The sequence below is a fragment of the Cheilinus undulatus genome, linkage group 16 (assembly GCF_018320785.1).
Source record: "Cheilinus undulatus linkage group 16, ASM1832078v1, whole genome shotgun sequence".
Lineage (NCBI taxonomy): Eukaryota > Metazoa > Chordata > Actinopteri > Labriformes > Labridae > Cheilinus > Cheilinus undulatus.
The window spans coordinates 13,737,065-13,756,433 of record NC_054880.1 but is presented as its reverse complement, the minus strand read 5'-3'; the positions used below and the strand labels follow the sequence as shown (position 1 = coordinate 13,756,433).

At 38.3% G+C, this 19,369-nt stretch overlaps 1 protein-coding gene across 3 annotated transcripts in view; it reads right to left on the bottom strand.

Annotated features, from left to right (window-relative positions):
- Positions 1-19,369, bottom strand: part of myo1g (myosin IG) — an 82,524-nt gene that overhangs the window by 23,758 nt on the left and 39,397 nt on the right. For all 3 annotated transcript variants that reach the window (XM_041809926.1, XM_041809927.1, XM_041809928.1), the window contains 4 exons: positions 19,029-19,173; positions 14,982-15,086; positions 14,139-14,252; positions 2,146-2,303 (listed from right to left, as the gene is read on the bottom strand). In XM_041809926.1, the coding sequence (XP_041665860.1) occupies positions 2,146-2,303; positions 14,139-14,252; positions 14,982-15,086; positions 19,029-19,173 (522 nt within the window). The remainder of the gene's footprint in view (positions 1-2,145; positions 2,304-14,138; positions 14,253-14,981; positions 15,087-19,028; positions 19,174-19,369) is intronic.

Here is a 19,369-nt window from a genome sequence, read left to right as displayed (position 1 = left end):
CTCCTCCACCCCAGCTCCTCCCTTCTTCTGCTTCTGACTTAACCAGTGTCATTCTGTTGTTATTGAGTCCTGCTCTGCTCTGAGGTTTTTGCTGCTTCTTTCCCTGCCCCAGGCTTTCCTTATATGCACAGAAAAAGCAGGAACATGGGCTGTTCCTGCTTGATCATTTCCAGGTAGGCTAGGGAAAGAGCAGGGGGATCCCAGAACAGCCACACCGCCAAATACAAATAACAACATTAAGTGTAAATGAATAACTGCTGATAAAGAAAAATATTTATAACTGAAAATCACATTAAACTTATGGTGACACTAACCAATACTTCCCCCATGATTTCCAGCAGTATTGCAACATTTTAGTATTTTAACATTTTTTAAGCTTCAGGAAAACGTGAAGGAAATTAACAATACGAAGGATTGACAAATATTGGACATAGAACATGGAAGAGTCTTTGGTGGATTTGAAATAATACATTTAAAGTTGCAAGTGCAGAGCTTGTGAAAGATTAATTTTGAGCCTTTGTAAATAATTTAACAAAGAGCACGGTTTAAATCCTTCTGTGAAGTGTCTTGAGATATAATTTATTATGAATTGGCTCCATACAAAAGGGGACGACAGGAGCTCTGTAAGGGCTTGGGTCGGCAGGTCAAGTCCTGGTTGGACAAAGTCTGGAAATTGTTCTGGTTGCTGGAGAGGCACCAGTTCACTTCCTGAGTACTGCTGGAGTGTCCTTGAGCAAGGCATTGAACCTCAAACTGCTCAGGCACTCCTTCATGGGAAGCAGCACTCTGACATCTCTCCATTAGTGAATTTCCTGTTTGTTTACATTGATGTTTTTCAGAGTATGCTTATGTAGCACACTCATTAACAGAGTGTAGGAAATTATCCCTTTTAAGGATGGGATAAAGTATATCTCATATGTCTATCTTAAATCTAGATTGATTAAAACCTTAAACAGAATAGAGCTTAAACTAGTTGAAATAGATGAAGATTAGCTTCAGGAAATGTATAGTTTATGTGGGATTTTTTTTTTTTTTTCCAAGTTTCAGAGATTAAGAAATTAGTAAATGGCTAAGAACTGATTTTCCCTAAGTATTTGGGGTAGTCTGCAAATATGTCAAACAACAACATCAGACTATTTGCCCCATTTGTTGAGAGACTAAAGGATCATAAAACCTAAACATAATCCCTTCCAAGAATTTGAGAAAAAAATTAAGTAAACAGTGAGGACGTGAAAGGTGGTTTTTCTAAGCTTTGTCTGGATGGAGGCGGCCAGTTTTAGACTTTGGACGCTCTGAACTAATGAGACCAACACTGTTGGTTTAATAAAATCTAAACCAATAAACAAATGCCTGATTGTACATATTTTGTCTGACATCAAAAACAAAGGTTTAGGAAACGGTGGTAGGGACAAATCAATTGAAAAACATTTTAGATTTCTTATCTGATCATGAACAAACTCAAATAAACAAGACCAATTAAGTAGTTTCACTTCAAAATCCCACTGACCAGACAGAAATATCTCCAATTTGTCTTGATATATCTGAATGATATTTCTTGCAAACCATGACTCTGTGAGACAATCTCTAAAACTTGTTGATGTGCTCAAGAATTTAAATGTGGACCTACTAGGTGCAGATGGAGAGTTGGTGACATCCAACAACAGATTTAATCATGTGAATAAAACTTTTACCTGAATAGAAAGGAAGCTTGTTAAATTGGCTTGTCCTTCTCCTGTCTTTAAATAGCACAGCGATATATAAGAAACCTGACTATTGGGAGTAGTTTGAGCTGCTAAAGTTACTTTAGTATGGTAGCCGTGGATTAGACAGCTGACTCAAAAAAATCTGTGATACTTAGGAAACTTTTAGGATCAAAATGTTGAGGGAAATTTGTCATTCTCTGATCCAGACTGAGCTTAAAGAAAAACTAATCTAAAGATTGATTTTTGGCACTCAAATTCCTGGCACTTTTTCAACAGAAATCTTAAAAAAAAAAAAAAAAAAAAAACAGAATTAAAGGGTGCCGTGTCTGTTGTACCTGACCCTAGCTCCTCATGCTAACCATGTCCAAGCACCAAGGACCATTCTTTGGTTTATATTTTTCTCTGCTGAGGGAAAACAACCGTGTTTTGTCGTAGGACTGACCGTGTGAAGTGGTCCACCATCGATCCCACCAGCTCGCCCACTCGGTCCTGGTTTGGGCACAGCTGCCCTCTCTGCAGACACAGCAGGACATCATCCTGAGTGGACGTGTGTAGCACCACCATCTGGTCAACGCCGCTGGTCACACTGAGTCCTGTGAACTGAAGAGGGGAAAGAAGAGTTCAGGTACAAACACAACATCAACAAAGTATAAGGACATCATCAGATGTTTTTAATGGTTTCCACAGAGATGTACCTCATGCAGCTCTGCATACTGTGTTTTTCTATGGATGCTGTTTAAAGCAGAGAGGGTTTAGTGACCTGAGTGTCCAACTCATAGAGAGTTGGAGAGAATAGAGAGTTGGTATTCTTTTACTTGATCATTCATCAGAGACTCAAGCATTTTGGACAACACTGACAGTTTTGAAATAGGCCTGTAATTGTTTGAGACATTTGGATTGCCTCCTTTAGACAGGGGGGTCACAAAGGCTGATTTCCAATCAGCCAGGATTTTATTTACACACAGAGTAAGATTAAAAATATGACAAATTGGATCAGCTATAAAATCTGCAGCAAGCTTTAAAAAGAAAGGCTCTAATCCATCTGGACCAGCTGGTTTGAGAGGGTTGAGACATTTGAAATAGTAAAATGTTCAAAGTTAAAAACTTGAGTGTTTTGGCCAGTCAATTCACTAATTGGACACAGCGAATTACACTTGTTTGACTTAGATAAAAAACAAGAGGATATAAAATGCTGATTTAAAGAGTTCAGTATCTCTGTTTTATCAGTTACACTATGACCATCAATAACAAAGCTAGATGGAAGGTTAATAGATTTGCAACAGTTAAGTTACGATGTGAGGAAAAGGTCACTATGATGTCACAATTATAAGGTTGCAGTGACCTTTGACCTGAAAATATAAACAGTTCACCATCAAGTCCATTCTAGGTTTGGCCATAACTATTTATGTACAGGTCATAGTGACCTTGACCTTATACCATAAAAAAAACACCACGTCATCATTTAGTCAAAGTAGACATTTGTAGAAAATCCCTCAAAGAGTCCTTGAATGTCACGTTCACAAGCAAGGGATAAACATGAAGCTAAATGACCTTGACCTAAACAAACGCATTCAGTTCATCCTTGAGTCAGGGTGGACATTTGTGCAAAGTTTGAAAAAGTCCCACAAAGATATCATATTTACATGCAGGGGATAAATATGAGGCATAATGACCTTGCCCTTTGACCTATGACCTCCAAAATACAACAGTTTTGTCCTCAAGTCAGAGTGGACAAGTGTGCAAAGTTTGAAGAAAATCCCTCACAGGCCTCTTGAGATATTATGCTAAACCTCCCCTAGCTAACACCTGCAAGGAGCAAAATGAGCAGCAGGTTGACTCTTTCAAAAAATGGTTTATCAGAGTATTAAATCAAATTTCTTATTTGGTGGATAGGTTAAGCACTCCACTTTAAATGGTCAGTGTGGGTTTCTTATATCTTCTGATCTACATAAAGGTAATCTATACTCAGATAAAGGGACCATCTTTGGTGTTTCACCACAAAGAACAACCGGGGTTTTAAAGAGGCTCATCTTAATATCTGCATAAAGTATTTTGCTTTAATATGAAATAATCCAAAGGATTTTTTTCATTCATTTCATTTTTAAATGTTCTTTTCTAAGCTTTTCAGTGCTGGTGTTGGCTTTACTTCTATGCTGCACATCATTGCCTCTTGTAAAATAAATGAATAGAATTTGAGAAAAAAAATACTGAATTAACTGCTCTGTTTAGAATTGATTTTTTAAATTGTTTTTTTGTTATCTGAATGTCCTTGTTTTCTTGAATTTTCACTCATGTCCTGGTTACTTTGTTGAGAAAACCTTCCAGACAACAGGTTAGATCCCCTTTGCCTCTAGAATGACCTTTAATTTTCCTGGCAGAGAATCAAAAAGGTGCTGTATACATTCCTCAGAGATTTAGGCCATTTGTCTCACACAATTGCTGAGAAAATCTGATAACTTCTGAGGCCATTTCAGTTCACTGAAGTCACTGCCATGTTCAAGAAGACCGTTTGGAATGATTTCACTTTCTGACAGGGAACATTTTAACGCTAGAAGCCACTGGGACATTTATTTATTTATTTATTGTAGGGGACAGTGCACATTACTGAACATGGACACGTAAATGTGCCAGATTGTAGCCATTGTAGGCTAATTTCCAGTGTACATCAAGCATGTATATAATAAGAATAAACATAAAATCAGACAACACACTGAGACCAAACAACATAAACAGTACAACATTATACAAAGACACAAATATAACAATATAGATGGAGGCTCTATGATTTTGCTTAAGACTGACCAGGAACAAAGTGACCATTGCAGTAAAAATGTATAAGATGTTTATTTAAAATGCTGATATGACTGCAGAGAATTTGCATATACAGGTGTGTTTATGCATGTATTTTTGCAGTCTGATTAAAGACTCACTGACTGTTTTCTGTTAGTGGAGGCAGTGCCTACCCATGTACAACTCTTTACATCAGACAGGCAATTTTACATTATTGAAAAATTTCAAAGCTCAGAAGCTTGTACCTCTGAAGGATGTTATAAGGCTGATATGAGAAGGGTTTCTTTTCTCTCCTATACAGTGATTCAACAAGTTTCGGTGCTGACGTTCTTCCTGGTGACGCAACAGCCAGTATGTGAGACTATCATCGAATGTAGGGGCATGAGGGCAGCACTTTCAGTAAGGGATGTTCTGAATTGCTTAAAATAATTCAGGTTAAATTTAACAGTGTTTGATACTTTTCTTAAAGTGTCTCTTAAAGGATAGGGAAGATTAGGTTAGGTTTGTCTTGTTAACAAGTACTTTAACTTTGGGGTGACCCACACCCAAGTCTAGCCTATGGCTACTTTCCTGCATTCTCTCATTCCTCTTTCTGACTCTATCCACTGTCCTCCTCTATTAATAAAAGCATAAAAAGCTTCAAAAATTTAGCTTAAAACAAAACAAGCACTTTAACTTCAATTCATAGAGTTACTGAGATGCACCAAATCTGTCGCCCCCTGTTTTGTTAATCTAGTGGTGTACATGTACGAGTAGCTTCATCTGTTTCTGTCTTTGAACAGTCCGCTCCTCATTCATATTAACCATGGAAACTGTGAAACAAAAAGCTGTTTATTCAGACTGCTGTAAAATATCTCATCTGACATCTACCCCATGGCAACAGTTACAGACGTAAAAAACATGACTTTGTAGAAAAAGTCAATCTTTATGCTGATGGTTTCTTTGGATGTCACGTGTAGCAGTATCAAACAATGTGGACCTCTTTTTAGCCCCTTTCACACAGCCAGGTCAAGATGGGACTTTTGTGTCTGTTGAGTCTTGCTGTCTATTTAAAAAGCCCATTTGCAGCACAGAACTCTGCAATATGAGAATTTCTTCTTTTGGTTCATAAATATTTCATCTTTTGTAAGTTGTTGGACAGAAATATGACGGTGCTGTTTGGTTCAGAGTGACAGAACGGACGTGGTGTAATAGCAGAGCTGTTGTGTAAATCTGTGTAAAAAGGGAATATGATAAAGATCAAAACTGCCTCTCACTGACAAACTGGAGTGTTTTTCTTGAACCAAATGTCAAATTTGTTCCTATTCCTTAACACTCTTTCTGTTTTCGAAGTTTAATAATCTTTAGTATTTCTTTCTTTCTTTGCCCATCTGACTGCAGCGCTGCCACACTGGATGTGCTGGAGTGTTGCTGAACTGCTGCATTCCTACATTCAGTTTAGTACAAAACCAGATTAGAGGCCTAATGACTGCAGCATTTAGTGTCACATATGAGGGTTCCAGAAATTCATTTGTTTAAAAATGTCAGGGATTATCACGTCAACGTATAATACCTGTGAATTTATTAAAGTGCAGCACAGTATATCCCGGATCAAAAGATCACGCCATGACTGAAGTCAGTGGATTATTTCTGCTCACAGTATGTAGGGTGAGAGAAACTCGGCCCGTGCTGCACATGTGCTGGAGGTGCAACAAAGTGAGAGTCATGAGGTGTGACCCAGTTGGGCTAATGCACAGATTTACTGCGAGCAAGTGGGACAAGTTTTCATGTATTCTACTAGAGGAAAGGGAGCAATGCAACAGAGGGGAAATACTCAAGTTTAAGTAAGACAATGAAATCGAATCAATGAAAGTGCATTTGCTTTAGAATGAATACATAACAATATGTCTTCATATCAGTTGCTAGATGGTAAGGTCTGGTGTGTTTTCTGACCTTGTACCTCCAAAATGTACTCAGTAACTACTCAAGCCAGTTTGGACATCAGTGCTTGAAGAGGAGGTCTGAAGACAATTCCTCAGTCTTCTTAGGACTCACAAGCAAGGGATGAGCATGAGGCGGAATGACCTGAAAATTTTACCTTGAAAATCTAGCCATTAATCCTGGAGTCAGTGGATGAAGGTGTAAAGTTTAAAAAAAAAAAAAAATTATCAGAGCAGTCTTGAGACATTGCCTGGGCAGACATACGGATGGACGGACCAGAAACCCATTGTAAAACAAAAAAATAAACAAAGGGCCATGTTGTTGCTTTTTAGCCTTTATACTTAAGTTGTCAGATTTTTCTTGCCTTTTCAGAGTCAATAACATATTCATTGATTATGATACTTGATACAAGCCTTGATCACTCAGATGATGCAACTTATACAGGTGGAGCCAGTGTAAATTACTCTACACAGGTATACTGATGGAGAAGGGTCTGAGTTCTTGAGGCTTTTGTGGAGGTCCTGACATGATTCATATGTCCACGGTGAATTATGACCTTAGCTTAAACAGAATGAAGGGGCTGATTTTCTTTAATTGTAGGGGGCGCTACTTAGCTATTAAGCCATTCCCATCCATCAAAATCCTCCTGGACTTCTGTTCGTTACTGGCAGGGTAGGTTAGATGAAGAATGTTTGCATTTGCATGGTGGGTGGTGAGAGGTAGTATGGAGGGGGGTAGCTCTGGGATGCAGGAGATCACTGTTCAGCTCTCAGGAGGTGTCATGGGACTAACTGGAAGAAAACCGTTGAAGGAGGGTTCCCACTTGAAAACCATGGCAAAGTGCTGGCTTTTTGTTGCCCACTGATGTGCACTGTTAGCTTGTGGGGCTAATATTAAGGACTTAATTGGGTATCGAGGCATCTTCGCTTAGTGCTTATCCTCTCCGTAGATGCTGACTTCAAACAGAGTAAAGTACCTCAGAAGATTTTTAAAATATTAAATTCTCTCATACTTTTGATGCATTGTGTTTGAACATGACACAGTCTTTTCACTGAAGATAAATATTCTAGTCATATGTTCATGCCAAGCTGCTGCAAGCAGAAGAGAGAAAACAATGCTGAAACTGTTTGACTTTGTTGAGTGGTATAGAAATGTCTATATGAGAGAGACAGATGAACAGACAGAGAAAGTGAGGTGAGTGTCACAGATTTTAGAAAGGGAACGGGACACAAACGTGGACTAAGCCTCTTACAGCCCCCGCTACACACAGGTTAATCCAGCAAGGACGACAACGTGCAACACAGACGAGGCCACATTCTGGTGCAACCTGTTCCTGCTGCAACAGGGACACCGCAGAGGTCCTCACACTGAGGTCAGGGATCCCGTGTATTAGATAAATGTCATCAACAGATACATCATTTCTATTATTTTATAATAATATAATGGAAAAGGTTTTAGAAGTTTTTGTTTCAACGCCAGGAGTGGGAGGTAATCTGTATTAAAACATGGGGATTTTAGATATTCAGTTAATGATTATTTCTATTCATCATTTGTTCAATAAAGAGTTCAGTTTTGACTGTAATGATAAGAGCTGTTTATATTTTATGAGGCTGAATAACTGAGATGCTTTTGTTTGTCAAACAGACAAAGTGTAAATATTAAACATGTAATTACATAGAAAAGGGAATAAGGAAACAGTCATGTCTGAGATTCTTTTTAAATGTCTTTTCTTTAAACAACCCCCTCATTCTTGCGGGACACTGATCTCAAACACACAAGGATTTTATAAGTATTTTACATGTTCAATTTATGGACACCATGTATGATTAACATTTAACTCTACTAAACAATTTTCAAACAAGACTAGGTTAAACCTAGTATATGGCTAATCGCAACTATCTGGGATGCCTGTTGTAATACCGGACAGGGGAGGGGATTAGCTCCGTCTACTCTCCTGAACAAGGTATCCACAGTGCAATAGACAGAGAATCAACCTGACATGCCAGATAGACTGATTCGCATATCTATTGAATAGTTATATTTCTGGGAAAGCTCCCATAGAAAGCGTTTGGGAAGGGCAGGACTTAAAAAAATTCAGATTGGAGGAAAGTTCTGTTTGCTTAAAAAGAAAAAGAAATGTGGTCCAGTTCCAATTAAACTGCTGCTTTCCAACAGCTACATCCAAGCTACCTGCTACTGGAGCAGCAGCCATTGGATACCCCGGCAAACCCCACCTGTAACAATTGAAACCTGTGCGGAAACAGACCAGGAGGAGAGCGAAAACATCTTTTCCTTTATGAAAAGCTCTCAGTGTTGCTCTCTGCCCTAGTTTTAATAAAGACATATTGTCCAGTTCTGACAAAACTACTACTAAATCCAAGCTAATCACTCCACTAGCAACCAATGTGTATAGCCACTAACACAACAACTAACCCTTTCCCCTGTAACTATCACATAGTCATACCAAAGCAAATGAAAACATCTTTCACATCATGACAAGCTTTAAGTGTGTATTTATTTTCTATTTCACACAGAAATTTGGTCCAGATCTAGAAAAACTGGCGCTACACTAAAGCTACATCCAATGTAATCACCGCACCAGAGGACGCTATTACAACCAGCTTTGAGTACAACTAAATCCCGCCCCCCACCCCAGCCAAAAATATTTTCAATAGATACAAGAAGCAAGCAGAGAAGTAGCAGGTTAAATTGAGTGATTAAAGTATTTCACCTTTGGTATTGACTGATATGTTTGGGTTTTCTTGTTTTATTGAATCAATTCAAAAATCAAAAAAGGAAAAATGGCGTTGTTTATTTGTTTTATGGATTCTGGCCAAAAACAAAAACAAGTGAAGCTGCCCATTTTCTTGCTTTCCAAACAATCAAATGCCCTTTCAAAATACACTTTACTTTTGTACCCTGACCATAACCCTATTTGGCAATAAACCAGATCCTGAAAAGCAAAATCCTATCTTGTTTTCAAAATGCTGAAGCTACCAGACTCTAGAGTCTCAGCAGCAGAAATTCAAAGTGCCTTATCTTGGCAACTGGGAACAAAACAGTCCCGAAATCATTCAGATTTGACCCAAATTCATGAAGTTAATCAACTGAAGTTGCAGATTTTACTTTTCAGCTGTTATTTTCAGCCTTCGTTGCTTTGAGCAGCAAACTTTAAGCGTGTCTCCAAGAAGGAACACTGCTATTCTGTTACTTCATATTTTCTGTAGACCAGCATACCTTCACTCTGTATCAAAGGAACATTTTCTGATGAAGTTGCTCATCTTCTGTACTTCAGGATGCTGTGAGTCATGTAAATGGACCCCACTTATAAAACACTTAACTTGTCTTTAGACCACTCACAGGGCTTTATATTATATGACACTGACCCCATTAACACGCATTCATACAGGGATGGCTCAGGCTCATCAGGTTCTAATCTCATCTTCACACACTTAACACGCTGATGACACACATTCAGGAGCAATTTGTCTTTCAATAACTTCACTAAGGACACTTCATCATGCCGGCTGCAAATAAGTGGACCTACAGACTGTCCGTCAGAAAACTGAACAGGATTTTAAATCAGAAAGTGCTCCTTTCATCTAAAACTAAGCATTATTAATCAATAATCAGAGAGCTATTTTTGTAGGTCACTGACTTCTGTTGTTTTGCCGGATTTTGCTGAAGCGTGTTGAACATGAGGTCAATCGCTTCAGGAAAAGCTGTTAGAAACCATCATTGTTCTGCACAGCTCTGTTGTTTTGTCACATTGTTCTGTCGGTCCTTAACCTGTGTGACATTTCAGACCTAAGTGCTGCTGGTCAGATTGATGACCGGTGACTCTGGTGACACACTGAGAGGAAAAAGCAGCGCTGCTTCTTTAGTGCTTTATTCTCAGTTTCTGACCTGGATAAGACTCATTCCCCTCAGTGTGAGCAGCAGAGCTTAATGGCATCAGCTATCTTTAGCCGCTCTGCTGCTGCATAATGATGGTTTTTAACCCTCTGGCATGTTTCAGCTCTCTCTCTCTCTCTCTCAGTGTCCCCTTGACTCGCTCTCTAAAACCTCTGCCGATGTCCAGTTGTGCCGGCTCACTCTCACAACGACACATCACTCACGAAGTTCCCGTACAAGCATCAAACACCAAACTGTACCAGCAGAACATCTCATTATTTTTCACCTCAAACTGCCAGTCATGGATGGATACTGACACCAAAATGTCAAGACTAAAATATTGTTATACGACAGAAATGACACAACTGATATCATATATTGTACAAAAATCCATAAAAGTCCATAAAAAATCCCTCACAATCCCCTTTATCACCTAAAAAGTGTTTTTTCTGCATTGGATGCTTGATCAAATAGAACCCCAAATCCAAAAAAGTTGGGTCACTACGTAAAATGTAAATAAAAACAGGATTCAAAGATTTGAAAATCTCATAAAAAGGCTCATGTGTAGCATCCCCTCTTATTTTATCAACAGTCTGTAAATATCTGGGAAGTGAGGAGACCAGTTTCTGGAGTTTTGGGAGAGGAATGGTGTCCCATTCTTGTCTGATAACGAATTTTAACTGTTCAACAGTCCAGGGTCTTATTTGGTCTTCTTTCTTTTTTTCATATTATGATGTGCCAAATATGTTTTATTGGTCATTGGTCTGGACTGCTAGCAGACCAGCTCAGTTCACTCTTCTACTGTGAAGTTAGGCTGTTGTGATTGATGTGGTATGTGGTTTAGCATTGTCTTGCTGAAATATGCAATGCCTTCCTTGAGAGAGATGTCTGGATGTGAGCATATGTTGCTCTAAAACCTCTACAAACTTTTGAGCATTGATAGTGGCTTTCCAGATGTGTAAGCTGCCCATGCCATAGGCAGTAAAGTATGTATTTGTATGTGTTTGCCTGTCATACAGTGATTACTACTGGGATTATTTTGTTTTGCACCATGAGAAAAGTTATCCACAGGGTCAGTGACTTCCCGCCTGTTGCAAAATAAGTACAAGGTGGTGTGCTGGTCTTTATCAAAAGGTGTTCTTAGGTTCGTTTGCTGCTTTGCTTCATCCTTGCCAGAGAACTCTATATTGTGATTAACACATGGAGGAAATCTTAAGTAAGTTTAAAAGTGTATTGTGATGTGTCAATAACGAAAGTTTTGCCAAAAGTGGAAAGATTTAACACAATGTTGTTTAAACTCTTAGACTTAGACACTTAGATATGTAAAATACAACACTGAAAAATATTAACTCTGAACTGTAAATGGAACCTATCGGAATGACATAAATTTGGAATAAGTGTTAAATCATTCACTAGGGGAGTTGAATCAGCCTTGACTATTTTGCTGTGTTGAGGCTGTTAATATCAAATACTACTACAAAACTCCTGACAAATATTTCTCCCTGTTATGATTTAATTCAAGGTCACAAACTTTGTTAACTGGTCAGAAATTAAAGTTGAAAACTCGATGTACTTTAAGAACAAAAAGCTGAATAACAGAATAGGTTTCAGCAAGTAACAAACTCTCCAATGGTTGACGGATGTTTTAGTCTCAAATCAAGCCCTACTGTCTTCATGTCCCTTCCAAACATCAAAATTAAGAAACGTACAAATCTATGAGACCATAAAACCATTTTAAGGGACACTGAAAGATCAGATTAAATTGAGCTGTCATCACCTGTCTGCATATAAACCCTAACACCTGACAAACCCACACAAACCTGAGCTGGCTGACCTGACAGCGTCTCAGATCCTGACTAAACAGGTCATGAGCTCTTTGAGTCGAAAGGAGACGGTGTTCTCTCCCTGTGAGTGCTCTCATTGCTTTTGTACTTTTCTTGATTGATGGACTGCAGTGACCTGGGTCAGAAATGATGTGGATCTCCGTGTAAGTGTATGTGTGAGTGCATGTGTGTAAATAAATGACAGCTGGGATAAAGAACCAGGTCTGACCCACATTCCTGGTGGCTATTAGGAAGTGGGGCTGCTGTTTGGTGCTACACACAGTCTGTGCCCTTTTCCTGTGTCAGATTGAGGTTCATTATGTAACTGTTTGTTTAAAAGGCTTTGTTTAGTATTAACCCCTCAAAGCCTGTTGTATCATATTTGATACATACTTTTATGATACCTGTATCTAATCAATAAGATCAATAAATTACTAAAAAAAACTTCAGAATACAATCTGATAAATGGTATAGGTGGATTATCAGTTACCAAAAACACCTAATGTATCAAACAAGATACAAAAAATATATATGTTAAATTTTATGGAAATTTTGATTATTTTTGGATTTCAGTAGAAAGTGAAGTAAACATTTCAGTTCCAAAATATTAGAATTTTCTGGCTATAATTTGTGTTTTCAGGCTTTAATGGGTTAAAGGCATATTCCAAAAATTTTACATATATAGAATAGTTTAATATGTATTTAATGAACTTTAGAGGAGCTTTATTTGGATTTTGAAAATATTTGCTGGTATTTTCTGTCATTCTTTCATTATTTGATACTCTGTTTATCTTCCAAAAAATGACTTTTAAGACAAAGGGTGGACAACTTGCAGTCTGGGGCCCCCTTCTTCACTCAAGGTGAGTCAGTTTCATATATTTAAAAATGGGGAGTTAATATGAAAAAAAGTTGACAGAAATCTGCCATGAAAACATGAAAATAGAACCATTTTCAAAATAATATTTGATTGTTGCTATGAGATCATTTCTCTCCAAGAGGTTGCAAAAAATGGCTTTGATTGTTTCTGTGACTATCTTATGTCTTGAAGGCATCACTGATTAAGGAATAACAGCCTGGTATAGTCACTGATCTGTTCAGGTGAAATCACAGATAACTTTTCTTGTGCAGACAGCGATGTAAATCATTGGAGTTAAGAAGTACCCATGTGTTGTTTCTTATACAGAGCTTTCCGGACCTAAAAAAAACACGAACTTTAACCTAACCTGTTCTGGGTATTCTACAACGCCCCTACAGGTCAATAAAAAAAGAACCATTGTACCTGGGAGTGTGTAATGCCATGCAATCTAAAAGGAACAATAGTCAAGATCTTAAAAAGGTAATCAGAAAATTTCTTTTTGGCATATTTTTAATCCACTTCTGCAGAATTTGGTATATTAGACCAATCACAGATTAACGTGAGGGAAAAACACACGTGCAACCCTAATCCTTATTCCAGGAGAAAACTATTTAATAGTTATTTGAATAAGTTGGAAGACTATACCCTCTTTAGTCACCTAAAGTTTTCTTACAGTAATTTAATCCATGAATCTAATTTAGTACCAGGTTCTCCTAGTCAGGGTGAAGGTTTAGTTCCCTTAAGTAACTTAAAAGTTCCTGAGGTATTCGTCCCATATCAAAGTTTTTGCAGCAGGCACAACTTAATAGAGTTTCCAGATTTGGTTATTTTTTGGGCAGAAAAAAATGAGCATGACAATAAACGATAAAAAACACATTTTTTCTATTTAAATTGAGAAGAACCATGCAGATTCTCAAAGTTACTGGCCATACTGTAATGTTATTGCTTGTTAGTTGAAGAATTAATGTTGTTAAGGATTTATATATTCTGGGCATGCTCATCAGGATGAAAAACAACATCCTCTTAATAGTATAGGTCCTCTGCTTTATGTGTCTTTATCTGGATGTCTGCGCAGCTCTGCAGCTTTAAGGTCTAGGTTGCAGTGTGGTGGTGCGTCTGTGCATGAATGCTCTCTCCCATGTGAGTACTTACAGTGTCCAAAGGAAGCCTCTTCAGAACCTTGTTCTGTTTCTTTGGCTCTAATTTGTAGACGTACTTGTCTGTGACGAGCAGACCTCGGTCTGTGCTTTTGTTGAATCTATTCACCTGAGAGAGCAGAGGAGAGAAAAACAGAAAGAGAGACAGAGAATAAAGCCACTCGTTTGTACATTTTCTATTTTCTGTCAAGAGCTTTTTAGTTGCATCTTAGGATCTTTTTATGTTCTTGGATTCAAAATGGGTTTTCCTTGTGGAGCAGCAAACAAGGAACACACACAAAACAAAAGAGATAACTTCAGACTAAAGATGAAAGCTCTGCTGGGTTTGTCAGAGTTGGAGGTGGTTTCATTCTCCTTTATCAAAGCTCACATATCTACAGACATACTTTGGCTTAAGCTGCACCCATAGTTTAGTGGAATCCCTCGCTCCACAATCCCTGATAAGGAAAATATGGCCACTTTTATCCACAGGGAGATGATAAGAGCAAGTTCAGCATGAGGTAAAATAATAATTCAGTTAAGTCCTTTCAGTCGATTCAAAACAGGCAGACTTCTTTTCAAAAGAAGAAAATCTTGAAGGTTAAGAGAATTGAAGAGGTGCAATTCCTTTCATGATTAATCCTCTGATATTTTTTCTGTCTGAGAGGGCTATGTTCACCGCTGGAACATGAAAACATAAAGGAGCTGATACAAGGGACAGAAAGTGCGAGGGGGTGGAACGGAGAACACAGCATGAGAGAAAAACATCTCACAGCTTCAAGGAAGCAACAAAAGGAAACTCCTCGTACCAAACAGACATTAGTGATCAGCGTGTTCTTTCCCACATGCTGTACTGTACCTTTCTACAGAAGCCTGAGAAGAGGACCTGAGAGTACTCGTCTTTGTTCCTAAGCTCCTTTGAAACGCGCATGAAGCCCGAGCTGGTCTGAGGGCTGTCTCGCACCTGCAGAAATGAGAGAGAAGTGTTATGGCTAGAAGCTGGCTGATGTCACCATGCAGACACATTTCAAACAGTTTAAGAGGTTTGATCATCGCTAGTTGTGTAACTCTGGGTGACCTCTTTCAGCCTCTTTCAAGACTTTTTATTGCTTTAATTCTGTAAGCAGCAGATCAAAGCTCGAGGCCTCGGGGTGCAGTTAGCAGACACCATGTTTGACATGCTGTTAGAGGAGGAGGATGATACTGGAGCTAAACTGCCTGATTAGAAATACAGTGGGGGGCCGCAAGAAGAAATCTAAAATCATTTCATGGCCTACTTTACTTTTATGTGACCATTTCATTTGTTTAGATATACTTTTGGGCCTTTCATGCCCCCATTACAGAGACAGGATGGAGGAAAGAGAGACAGAAAGCAGGTAATGACATGGGGGAAAGGAGCAGCAGGTTTGAGTCAAACTAAGGCCAGCCTCCCCAAGGTGTGCATTATCTATAACCACCAGGCCAACGATGCCCAGGTGTGTCAAAAGCCATGCAGTGATGAGTCATGGAAAAGTAACATAGCTGGAAAATGTTTTTATGGCTCTTTATTTTTTTAAATCAGAATATTGATAATTGGCACCTGTGATATGAAACTGTACCACATGAGTCAGGGCAATAATATACATTTTTTAAATCACATCAATAATTTGTCCCACCTCTAGCTTGTAATACTTTGTGCAACCAGCGGTAGAGCAGTGAATCTGCTGACTGTTTACATCAGCACATAGTGAAGAGTTTTGCTCTAGGACTTTATTGATAATTATTTCAAAGTAAAGCTCAATAACAACATTTTTGCAAAGCTTATCGAGGTTTTTAATGTAGGGTTTTGGAGTGTCTAACAATTTTGTACTCAGAAAATTGGATGAACTTTCTTGGGATGGCAAAAGCACGAAAAAAAGGCAGATGTTCTATAAAGAAAATGTATAGAGTATCTGTAAGGTGAGATCAAATTACACTGACTGTTTGCTGAATAATAACTTACATATAAAAGTTTTTGTCTATCTGTCCAGCTTACAGATTTGTGTCCTCAAAAGCTCTCATACCAGTAATTTCCCACGTTGATTTAAAGACAAGCTTGAACTTCAAATATTAAAGAAAGCTTGATGACCCTCTGATCTTGCAGATGGTTTCTGAGAAAGCATGCCAAACACTAATTGGTCCATATGTCCCTTCTTCTCCCTCCATTCTGTCCTCAGAAACGTCAGACACATATAAGCCATGATTCTGGCTGACTGAATGCACTTAACTATAGGTCTTTGTGGATTTAACTACAATCACGTGAAGCTGGAGACCAGCGAGTCACGGGCCGTCTGACAGGCTAACAAGGGCAGTGACTCAGGACTCGGTGGCGGTCATGCTCACACTCCCCGAAGGCGTCTTTCAAGCCTCGGGCGACCAAACACCCTAAGATTAGCTGCTAAATGATCCGACTGTGGGATTCATTAAGGAAGGGCTGTGTTCACAAGCGCCATCCTCTTTTAGTCATGCTGTTTACTGGGAGGGCTCGTCACATGCACCACATACATCCACAACAACAGATGATTTACTGCAATGCTGTTGGTATTCAGATCACATTGACTGGGACAAATTCAACAGGAAGAAATCCATCAATGCAGTCAGTCTAATTTCTCCTTCACTTACTCATAAAAGAGAAAAAGTTTTGTTGAGTAGACTTATAAAGAAGCATTTACAGGAAACGAGGTCCTCTTGTGGTAAGGACTGACTAAAAATACTTGCAGTGTAGGAGAATAATAATATAAAAGCAATAAAAAATTAAAATCATTAAGAAGAACACACAAATACATTTGAAATGCATTTAGTTTAAAATTATAATCTTCTATAAAGTCTAAGAGGCATATATGTAAAATGTTGTCAACTCAAGGTTCACTAACTGGCTTTTATTCTGGATATTTTGAACATACCTAGTGTTTTTTTAACCAAAAAGAAATCTCAAGTTTCATGAAATTATTTTTTCTTGGTAGTCAAAGATGTCATAAGTATTATTTCTATGTCAGGTTTAGTGATGACTCATTATTAGACCCCAATCTTAAAAAGTGTTAGTTACAATCAAATGTGAAGACCATCCAGCATCATGAAGTGCTTCAATGCAGACTCTTTCATTTTCAGTGAGCTATCAACGTTTTACCATTTTGAACAGGAATGGGGGATTTCAAACTGAATTCCCCCAAATTTGAGCCGGCTCACCGGGCTTCTCTGAGAAGTCAGAAATTAATCAAGCATAACATTCAACCACTAAAACGCATTTCTCTCTTCAGGAATGCAAGGGAATAACTATAATTTGACATATTAATCAAGAAATAATAATGTGCCTTACTATTTTTTCAGTATTTCTAAAAATTTGAAAATTCATGGATAACAATAATAATTATATTTTAGCATTAAAAATATCATTTGGGTTAAAGAGCTTCTACATTTGGTGTATTAACCATTGCAGAAACATAAAAAATGATTTTGGTAATTACCAATGCTGTTAATTTAGGGCAGCTGTGGCATAAACCTTACTTTGGTTAGGGTTAGGGTGGTCTAATAAATTAGTTAAGCACTGTATGTTGGTGTTAAACTTTTCAGAGTTGGTGTGACTCCCAAATTGTAATTTTAACTCCATTCTAAGTTAAATAGGCCTAAGTGCCATATCAAATCTGGGGATATGTAGGCAGAGGTTTCCCATGGTGCCCTTGGGCAGAGTGTTTATATGTGTTAAGATGTTTCCTGTTATACCACAATCACTGCCGGGATTCCTTTGCTCATATCTCTGGTGGATTGTTGTAGTTTTTGATGTTTTGCACCATGAGTGAAGTTATCCATTGAGTAAACCATTTCTCATCTGTTGAGTTGGGAGGATCAATTTGTCAAGAAAGAAGATGTTCTGTATAAATGAGTGCTGCCTGGTAAAGAATCTGATTCTCTGGCTCCTTCTTAGGTATGGCTACTTCAGCCTGCTGTAGTTACATTATTCATTAGATTAAAGTAAGAAATTAATACAGTTGTTTTGAAATGCATAAATGACCAATACTGTAAATGTTTCAAAATAACACCTCCTGTGAGGAGGATATGATAATGTGGTGTTGGAAGTATACTTTCATGTCTCCAAAAATAACTCTAGGTATTCATGATATAAAAATTCTCAATGTGCAGTTACATACGTCAATACTGGAGTAATGACATGGAAAGCAATAAATAGATATATATCATATATTAAAGACAGTATATTAGCTATTTCCTGGAGCTTCTCTGTTTATCTACAGTTCTCAGTGGTTATCAACTGGTTGGGTCAGGGGACCCACCATCAACTCCTCAAGGACAATTGCAATCCAAATTTTTGAGATTTTTTTGGTCAATCAGATGTATTTTATAGAAAATAATAGAGCTTGGACCTAAGACAGTACAAAAGGTGTAACAAAACAATAAAACAGGACAAAACATCCACGTTTTATAGCGTCTCATGGACAATTTGGCACAATTTTTTTCCCCAGACACACACCCGTGACCCACAGAAAAGGGCTTTGCAACCCACTTCTGGGTCCCAACCCACCAGTTGAGAACCACTGGTTTATGTCTGTGTTGGAAACAAGTCTCTCCTAAACCCAAAGTAAAGCCAAAAAGTTCTTTTTCAGCACTGAATTGGAACAGACAATTCTAAGAAACTTCCTCTGATTGCACTTTCATACTCATGTAAAATGTAGGCCTGCTGAGTGATATAGTATTGTTTTTTAAAAGTGTTATTTTTCATCTTTACTTTAATTTAATTTAGGCTTTTGCAATGTGTTTATTGCAAATGCTCCTACTGAGATAATGAGGAAATCAGGATTTGCAGTGCAGGCCTAATTAGAGCTCACATGTACCGTTTCTCCACTTCCCTTATGTTTGGTTCATATGTGGTTCTTACATTAGCGAGGTAGTCCCTCTCCCAGGCTCGGCTAACTCCCCAGTCTTTCCTCTCTCCACTCAGGGCAGTCATAGCTGCCACTTTAGCACGAACCTCCAGCATGTCAGACGGAGGGATGTTCTTGATGATCTGCCTCGCCCACCACCTGACAACAAGGGATGAGAACAAGACAGCATGTCACGTGGGTGGAGAGAAACATCAAAGGTGCAAAGGAAAACAATGGAGTAGGAGGAAAAGCTTCAAGTCTGTGAGGGATTAAAAAAAGCCTTCATCTGTGCTTCCAGAGTATGTTCTTGTTGATCAAAAAACTCACTCATTAAAGATATTATCAATAATTTATA